Source organism: Salmo salar, chromosome ssa09, assembly GCF_905237065.1.
Source record: "Salmo salar chromosome ssa09, Ssal_v3.1, whole genome shotgun sequence".
In the NCBI taxonomy this organism is placed as follows: domain Eukaryota; kingdom Metazoa; phylum Chordata; class Actinopteri; order Salmoniformes; family Salmonidae; genus Salmo; species Salmo salar.
In genome coordinates this window covers 2,782,518-2,792,328 of record NC_059450.1, presented here as the reverse complement: position 1 = coordinate 2,792,328, position 9,811 = coordinate 2,782,518, and the positions used below count along the sequence as shown (strand labels likewise).

Sequence of the window (9,811 nt, the reverse complement as noted above, 5' to 3'; positions counted from 1 at the left end):
AAAGTAACAACCAGTGTAAAAATAATTTATTAGCATTTTACATAGAATAAGTGTCCCCAGTTGTACAGCATAATTGTGAAACTAAAAAACCTAAGGTTGAATAAATAAGCTTTCACTACAATTACCCATATCTTCATACCAAATGTAGCTATGTATTTTCTAGAACAGAATTCCCTCAAACCTATACATGATTTTACTTGTGTACAACTTGAACTTCCTGAGGTTTGAAATAGCCCATGTACCATTGATCACTAAAAGCATATGTCAAACTTCACAGTAATTCTGTGCTGCCCAATAGGTTGCAAGCACAGTTAGTGTAAAGGGCACAGAGATCAAAGTCTTTCCCAATGAACAGAAAATACAATTTCCCAAAATAAATATGCAGTACCTTAGCATAATCAATGTCCCAAATTTTCTGCCCTACATTAAGATATCAATGTTACCAAATGGTCTTTGTAGTACGTGTGTCACTTGCCTTCGCATATCTCACATGTGGACCGGTCTGCAAACCTTAAATTGCAATTAACATATGTAAATATTAACTAAACCCTCTTAACACATACATTTATGAATCAAAAAACAGAAAAATATCTATAAAGCACAGAGAGCACTTTATTGCATGTGCAGAAGTCCCAAATTCCCGAATGGATTGACATTCCTTTGTGGGGAAGCCAGGGACACAATGCCAAATCTCCCCCACGTGAGGTAGCTTTGTGACCAGAGGGACGGTGACTCTGACGGTGGGGAGACGACTTGAACGTTGGGGGATCCTAGGATGTTGAACCAATATGACAATGTCCTGGAACCAATTTCTTCAAGTCAAATCCCAGGGAGGGAGAACAACACTCAATCAAAGAACCGACACTGCATGTAAGTCTCGTCTGATGCGGAGTAGCTAAACTTTGTGTAGAAGGCCACGTTCTTGGGTGCACATTCCAATGTTATTTTATAGCAATCTAGTTTTTTGCTGAGGAGAGTGAGGGTCGACACTAACCTGAAATTGGTGAGAGAAAACAAGAACCGTTAACGAAGAGTTTAACAAAGGACAAGAGCCCGCCTTGTTTTGCGAGACAAGTTGGCTAAAGCTACAACCTCACTGTGAAATGTAACACCCATGTTAACCAAATAGTATTACAGAACAGGGGTTGGAAGAGAGGCAAGAACTACCAATTAAGTCAAACTATATTTTGGTAATTCTTTTCATTAGTTTACTGTTCATATAGTCCCTAAATATTATGCACGTCAGCAGTCAAGTCATCATGATGGGGCAGCAGGTAGCCTCGTGGTTAGAGAGTTGGGCCAGTAACCGAAAGGTTGCTAGATCGAATCCCCGAGCTGACAAGGTAAAAATCTTCGTTCTGCCCCTGAACAAGGCAGTTAACCCACTGTTCCTAGGCCGTCATTGTAAATAAGAATTTGTTCTTAACTAGTTACATTTTTGAAAATGTGGCAAGTAACACTGCTTCTTGTCAATAGGATTTTCAAGAAGCAAACTGACTGCTGACATGCAAATATTGAGACTCAACAGTGGAATTGTTGTTTGTGGATTTTTCCTTTAAGCTCAGTGGAGACTACTCACAGTTTCCCCAGCTGTTTTCCCCGGCACACGTCACTGACAACTACCTCCTCCACCCTTCCTCTCTGTGAATGAGACAAAATGTCAGACATTTAGAAGTCTTCAATGGGCTGAATAACTATGTGACAAACGTGTGGTTTTGAGCAAAATATCCCAGTCATCAATGCAATGTTACATGTGTGTCTGTCACTATTCGGCCCGATAAGATTAGACCAAGTACATCAAACAAAAAGGAGTTGACATAGATCCAGGGAGGGTTTACTGTGTATTGCTTGTTGGTAAATCCTACCTTTGCACAGGAATGAATGAATTTGTGCTCTGTGATCAATGTGGCCGTGGCAACAATCTGTCCCAGGTTTGTGTCCTCCACCACGATGACATAGTAGTCCCCAGTCTTTTTCATGTGCTCAAATTTCTCTATGAGAGAACATACAGGATCATTTTGGGTAGTGTGTGCATCTATATCTGATGGACAGGATATCATATGGCAAAAGGCTTATTGAGGACCTTTTTACTGAAGAATGTGCGTTTTCTATGATTGTGTATTGATGTGTATACAAGGCTCATCTGTAAAAGAGACCTTGGTCTCGGCCTGACTCCGTCAAAATAAATGTTAAATAAAATAGTTCTTAGCAGTAAATGCTAGTAAGGCTCTTCAGCATATACATTTTTTTTAATGTTTGTTTTAGGATTTACATACCATGCCGTTGATAAATCTGAATGTACATTCACTTTACAACATGTCAAAATCAACCAGTCAATGTGTATTGCCATACCTAGGCTTCGATTGGAACTTACTAATAAACTGCTCTGGCGTAACATCTCCTACAGTTGTGAGTTGGGATAACACCTTGTAGAATCCTGTGTAGAAAAAACAACATTGGAACTATTAGGAAACTTACATTCAACATTTTATTTTAGACAAAGAATAGAATGCACGACTGTTGAACCAGACAGGTCAGTCTCTTATTGTGAAAACACTGACTTTCAGGAATGCCACTATTGTAAGGGACAAGTTAGTCAGTCTCTTATTGTTGTTCAGCTAAGTCAGTCTTATTATTTGGAATATGTCAGTCAGGGTCGTGCTCATAAGGGAACACTGTAGCAAAAGGTTTTGCAACGGAAAACTCAAATGACCGTTCCTGCTTCAGTCCGTTTTCTTCCGGTTGGTGCCGAATGCACACAACCCAGATAAAGCAGTGTGTTGTAGTGGCCCTTCCTTCCTTACCCCTGTTGAAGTCGGCTGTGCAGAGGGGCCTGAGGACCAGACCTTCCCCAGGCTGGGAGGGGGAGATTGGGGGAGAGAAGGACACGGTCTTGCTACTCCAGTCCAGCTCCTGGAGGAGAGCTGGCTCGAATAGTGGCGTCTCATCCAGCAGCATCCCACAGGCTCTGCACACACACACACACAGTTTAATGTTAGCAAAACTGTGACATAAAGGTGTGGGAATAAAATGTATGTACTAATCAAATACTAACTGTATATAGTGTGTAAATCCTTTCTCCAAGATTAGCTTAATATGTTTACTTTTGAAGTGACGAATTCAGTTCTGATGTACAGACAGTGGACTTTGACCGAGCAAATACGGTATAAAATAGTAATGAGGATCAAAATGAGTCTAAATTTGGGTTGAAAGACACTCAGGGCAGTTTCCAAAATGGTAGACAATGTCAGTGAGTGACTAACATTCAACTTGAGGAAATTGTATGAATCATTTCATGACACCATTCTCTCCTCTTGGCTTTGTCAGGTGAAATAACTCCTTATCTCCCATGTTCCATTTGCTGGGATTGAATTACAACTGTATTGTGTTCAGGATATGTCCTCCTATCCAGGACGTGTAACAGGAGTTGGACCTACCCCACTATGTGGACACACTTGGGTGCAGCCATAGAACAAGAATTTAGGCCTACCGTCCACCTTTTGCCAAGTAAGGGAACTGACTGATGGTGGTCAAAGTCAATTGTCTTGCCTAGAATTGTTTCATAAACAGCAAAGGACTGGTCTAGTTATGGAAGTGTTTATATCTTTCCCTTGATGAATCTAGAAGAGTAAGGTTAGTTCAATGCTAGCAGTCTGTGGTAAAACGTACTTAAGTAGAAATACTTTAAAGTACTACTTAAGTCGTATCTGCACTTCACTATTTATATTTTTTACTTCACTACATTCGTAAAGAAAATAATTGACTTCGTACTCCATCTATTTTTCCTGACACCCAAAAGTACTCGTTACATTTTGAATGCTTAGCAGGACAGGAAAATGGTCCAATGCAAGCACTTATCAAGAGAACATCCCTGGCCATCCCTACTGCCTCTGACCTGGTGGACTCACAAAGCACAAATACTTCATTTGTAAATGATGTCTGAGTGTTGATGTGTGCCCCTGGCAATCTGTAAATAAAACAAGAAAATGGTGTCCTCTGGTTTTCTTAACATATGGGATTTGAAATGATTTCTACTTTTACTTTTGATACTTATGTATATTTAAAACCAAATATTTTACTTTTACTCAAGTAGTACTTTACTGGGTGACTTTCACTTTTACTTCGAGTCATTTTCTATTAAAAGGTATCTATACTTTTACTCAAGAATGACCATTGGGTACTTTTTACACCACTGCTAGCCGTCAAAAAATGTTCACTATTATTTATTTAAACTTATGCCATAAGTTTCCATAGTACCACAATCTTTTTCCTGACAAATGTTTTCCCTGACAAGCTAACGTTACAACTAGCTAGTGAGAGTAACTACCTTTCCGTTTTCTGACACTTGCTAACATGCCATCTCTTGCTAACATGTTTATTATAGCTAGGTAGTTAGCTAACCCTAAATTAATTAATCTGAGATCTACTGGCTAGCTAACGTTAGCTACACTTCACAACATTGCTCTTCAGCTATGCTAATGTAGCTAGCTAAATCAAGAAAATATGTCAATGTACTTACGGTGACATCAATGTAAGGACACGTACAGATGAATAAATATCGGAATGAGATGAATGAATACTTGATCGATCTCCTTTTTCGAGTGTATCACTAGTTTACGTCACTGATCGAAACAGAATATTTTTTTCTTCCTCCTTCTTCTGATATCACTCCTATATGACGTGGCAGAGATGCTAGAGCCAGAGACGGAAGAGGAAGTGAGACATCCCACTCCGATTTTTTCTGTTTCATTGGAAGTCAATGATACTAAGTAGACCAGACCAAGAGCCGTATGCAGCGCTTTCAGAACATATTCATGCCTCTTGACTTATTCCACCTTTTGGTTGTGTTACAGCCTGAATTCAAAATTTATTAAATAGCGTATTTTTCCTCTCTCTCACCCTTCTACACACAATAACCAAGTAAAAACATGTTTTTAGAAAACTTTGCAAATGTATTGAAAAGGAAATAGCTAATTTACATAAGTATTGATACCCATGAGTCAGTAATTTGTAGAAGCAACTTTGGCAGCGACTACAGGCGTGAGTCTTTTTGGGTATGTCTCTAAGAGTTTTCCACACCTGGATTGTGCAACATTTGCCCATTATTATTTTCAAAATTCTTCAAGCGCTGTCAAATTCGTTGTTGATCATAGCTTGACACCATATTCAGGTCTTGCCATAAATTTTCAAGTAGATTTAAGTCAACACTAACTTGGCCACTCAAGAACATTCAACGTCTTCTTCGTAAGCAACTCCAGTGCAGATTTGACTTGTGTTTTAGTTTATTGTCCTGCTGGAAGGTGAATTAATCTCCCAATGTCTAGAGGAAAGTAGACAACCAGGTTTTCCTCTAAGATATTGCCTGTGCTTAGCTCCATTCAGTTTATCCTGAAAAACTCCCCAGTCCTTAACGTTTACAAGTATACCCATAACATTATGCAGCCACCACTATGCTTGAAAATATGGAGTGGTACTCAGTAATGTGTTGTATTGGATTTGTCCCAAACATAACACTTTGTATTCAGGACAAAAAGTGAATTGTTTTGCAACATTTTTTGCAGTATTACTTTAGTGCCTTGTTGCAAGCAGGATGCATTTTTTTGAATATTTTGTATTATGTACAGGCTTCCTTCTTTTCACTCCGTCAATTAGTTTAGCATTGTGGAGTAACTACTATAATGTTATTGATCCATCCTCAGTTTTTTCCTATCACAGCCATTAAATTCTGTAACTGTTTTAATGTCAACATTGGCCTCATGGTGAAAACCCTGAGCGTTTCCTTCCTCTCCAGCAACTGAGTTAGGAAAGACACCTGTATCTTTGTATTGACTGGGTGTATTGATACACAATCCAAACTGAAATTAAGAACTTCACAATGCTCAAAGGGATATTCAATGTCTGCTTTTTTTTACCAAAAGGTGCCCGCCCTTCTTTGCGAGGCATTTTAAAACCTCCCTGGTCTTTGTGGGTGAATCTGTGTTTGAAATGCACAGCTCGACTGAGGGACCTTACAGATAATTGTATGTGTGGGGTACAGAGATGACATATTAATTTAAAAATCATGTTAAACACTATTATTCCTTGCAATTTATGTGACTTGTTAAGCAAATCTTTTCCACAACAAAATGTGGAAAAGGTCAAGGGGTGTGAATACTTTCTGAAGTAGTATGGCCAGGTTTTAGAATAGCTGCCATGTTTGCACCGTTATTCTTAACATTTTGGTGATGTAACAATACGAGAGCACCTCCCACAATTCCCCTATGAAATTACTGCTGTAAACGAGCAGAAAAGAGTTGCAAATTTAAGATGTTTTTATTGATTAGCATTTTGGATAATGTGTATCCAAGTCTGTACTATGTTGTGTTGTCAACAAATTGCATATCTGCTTTCACTGGACATCTTCATAGGTTTTGAAGACTACCTGAAATAATCAGCACAACAAAGGGTCAATTATCACTTAGTAATGGCTATGGAGGAGAAAGTGGCACTCTAAATGTTCTGACAGAAACCGCAATGGCCCAACTCTCTATATACAGTGCCTTCAGAAAGTATTCAGACACCTTGACTTTTTCCACATACAGCCTTATTCTAAAATGGATTAAATAAAAACATTTCCTCTGAAATCTACTCACAATACCCCATAATGACAAAGCGAAAACAGGTTCTTAGAAATATTTGCAAAAAAATTAAATAAAACGAAATACCTTATTTACGTAGTAAGTGTTCACACCCTTTGCTATGAGACTCGAAATTGAGCTCAGGTGCATCCTGTTTCCGTTGATCATCCTTGAGATGTTTCTACAACTTGATTGGAGTCCACCTGTGGTAAATTCAATTGATTGGACATGATTTGGAAAGGCACACACACACACACACACACACACCTCGTCTATATAGGGTCCCAAAGTTGACAGTGCATTTCAGAGCAAAGACCAAGTCAATTGTCCGAAGAGCTCCGAGACAGGATTGTGTCGAGGCACAGATCTGGGCAAGGGTGCCAAAAAAAAATTCAGCAGTACTGACGGTCCCCAAGAACAAAGTGGCCTCCATCATTCTTAAACGGAAGAAGTTTGAAACCACCCGACCAAACTAGGCAATCGGGGGAGAAGGGCCTTGGTCAGGGAGGTGACCAGGAACCCGATGGTCACTCTGATAGAGTTCTAGAGTTCCTCTGTGGAGATGGGAGAACCTTCCAGAAGGACAAGCATCTCTGCAGCACTCCACCAATCAGGCCTTTATGGTAGAGTGGCCAGACAGAAGCCACTCCTCAGTAAAAAGGCACATTTCAGCCCGCTTGGAGTTTGCCAAAAGGCACCTAAAGACTCTCAGACCATGAGAAACAAGATTCTCTGGTCAAATGAAACCAAGATGGAACTCTTTGGACTGAATGCCAAGCGTCACATCTGGAGGAACTTGGCACCATCCCTACGGTGAAGCATGGTGGTGGCAGCATCATGCTGTGGGGATGTTTTTCAGCGGTAGGGACTGGGAAACTAGCCAGAATTGAAGGAAACATGAACAGAGCAAAGTACAGACAGATACTTGATGAAAACCTGCTCCAGATCGCTCAGGACCTCAGACTGAGCCAAAGGTTCACATTACAACAGGACAATGACCCTAAGCACACAGCAAGACAACGCAGGAGTGGCTTCGGGACAAGTCTCTGAATGTCCTTGAGTGGCCCAGCCAGAGCCCAGACTTGAACCTGATCGAACATCTCTGGAGAGACTTAAAAATAGCTTGGCAGCAACGCTCCCCATCCAACCTGACAGAGCTTGAGAGAGTCTGCAGATAAAAATGGGAGAAACTCCCCAAATACAGGTCTGCCAAGCTTGTAGCGTCATACCCAAGAAGACTCAATGCTGTAATCGCTGCCAAAGGTGCTTCAACAAAGTACTGAGTAAAGGGTCTGTATACTTACACTACCGGTCAAAAGTTTTAGAACACCTACTCATTCAAGTGTATTTCTTTATTTGTACTATTTTCTACATTGTAGAATAATAGTGAAGACATCAAAACTATGAAATAACACATATGGAATCATGTATTAACCAAATACGTGTTAAACAAATCAAAATATATTTTATATTTGAGATTCTTCAACTAGCCACCCTTTGTCTTGATGACAGCTTTGCGCACACTTGGCATTCTCTCAACCAGCACCACCAACAGTAGGTCTAAATTATGAGGGGAAAATGGAGCAAATTATTAGGGTGAGGCACATGGGCTACTAACAGCTTACTACACAACATACACTAAGTATTACTTTCTTAGCTACAGTGTATATATCTCCCTGGCATATTACAATTTATGCAGCAGTATACAAGACATCTTGTTGTGCTGTGCTCACTTGAACAGGGAGGTGGCGCGGTGGTCCTTCGTGGTAAAATTGATCATCAAATCTTGTCAAAGTCTAGCATTCTCTGGATTTATGGTGCTTTCAAGACAACTAGGAACTCGGAAAAAAAACAAGGTTGAATCATGACCTCAGTGATCTTCAGGTCAGAGCTCTAGAAAGAGGCCCGAGTTCCCGACTTGGAATTCCGAGTTGGATGACTGTTCAAAACTTATTTTCTCAGTCGGAGCTAGTTTTTTTCGCCAAAGTTTGCAGTTGTGTTGAACTCACTGAAGTCGGATTTCCCAGTTCCGAGTTTCCAGTTGTTTCGAACGCGGCAGAAGTCATGCTGGATTGACAGCATGTCCAATGTTGAATGTTTATCCTTTTAAGGTTGGAAAAGAGACCCTGAAACCCTGACTTGGACCATACATCCACTCCACTGTATGGCAGGCTAGTGATTGTTTTGCTATGCTTGCAGTTAGTTAGCCACTGATTCCTTCCAAACCACTCATTGTTGTGTAATGTTTACGTCCAATGGCCGATGAGCACCGATACGTTTTACCTATAATTTCTCTTCATATGACAAGGATTGAAAAGGATTTGCCAGTAGATTGTCGACTTGATTCATAATGATGACTGCTAGGCTAGATTCTGAAAGTATGATGTTGACATGGTCAGTCCAATCAAAGCCACGGTACATATAACGTGATTTGACATCATTTTATCTGTGGTCAATGACCTTGAGCATTCTTGGATGGGCCCTTAAATAATATATATATATATATTTTTTTTTTTTAACAATTTCGTAATTACCATCTTGTCTCATCGCTGCCACTCCCCAGCGAGCTCGGGAAACACAAAGGTTGAGTCATGCATCCTCCGAAACATGACCTCGTTTCTTAATACCCACTCGCTTAACCCGGAAGCCAGCTGCACCAATGTGTCGGAGGAAACACTGTTTAACCTCTCTGGGCTAGGTGGGACGCTTGCGTCCCACCTACTCAACAGCCAGTGTAATCCCGTGGCGCGATATTCAAATACCTCAAAATGCAAAAACTTCAATTTTTCAAACATATGACTATTTTACACCATTTTAAAGACAAGACTCTCGTTAATCTAACCACACTGTCCGATTTCAAAAAGGCTTTACAACGAAAGCAAAACATTAGATTATGTCAGCAGAGTACCCAGCCAGAAATAATCAGACACCCATTTTTCAAGCTAGCATATAATGTCACATAAACCCAAACCACAGCTAAATGCAGCACTAACCTTTGATGATCTTCATCAGATGACACCCCTAGGACAATATGTTATACAATACATGCATGTTTTGTTCAATCAAGTTCATATTTACATCAAAAACCAGCTTTTTACATTAGCATGTGACTAGCATGTGACTAGCATTCCCACCGAACACTTCCGGTGAATTTACTAAATTACTCACGATAAACGTTCACAAAAAACATAACA

At 40.0% G+C, this 9,811-nt stretch overlaps 1 protein-coding gene across 2 annotated transcripts; it reads right to left on the bottom strand.

Moving 5' to 3' along the window:
• Positions 1–9: 9 nt before the first annotated feature.
• Positions 10–6,723, bottom strand: gnpnat1 (glucosamine-phosphate N-acetyltransferase 1). Of its 2 annotated transcripts, none has more exons than XM_045723285.1 (6): positions 6,705–6,723; positions 2,805–2,968; positions 2,375–2,437; positions 1,866–1,993; positions 1,580–1,641; positions 10–994 (listed from the first exon to the last, which is right to left on the bottom strand). In XM_045723285.1, the coding sequence occupies exons 2-6, from the start codon at positions 2,956–2,958 to the stop codon at positions 847–849; spliced, it is 555 nt and encodes a 184-aa protein (XP_045579241.1). In that variant the 5' UTR covers positions 2,959–2,968; positions 6,705–6,723; the 3' UTR covers positions 10–846.
• Between the last annotated feature and the right edge of the window lie 3,088 nt (positions 6,724–9,811).

What these genes read in the sequence shown, in the direction of transcription:
- gnpnat1 (XM_045723285.1), bottom strand. Translation starts at nt 2,958, where the DNA reads ATGCTGCTGGATGAGACGCCACTATTCGAGCCAGCTCTCCTCCAGGAG. An exon ending in TCATTCATTCCTGTGCAAAG is followed by an intron (nt 1,642 to 1,865) that starts GTAGGATTTACC and finishes TCTCATTCACAG; the next exon opens with AGAGGAAGGGTGGAGGAGGT. An exon ending in GGAAAACAGCTGGGGAAACT is followed by an intron (nt 995 to 1,579) that starts GTGAGTAGTCTC and finishes CACCAATTTCAG; the next exon opens with GTTAGTGTCGACCCTCACTC.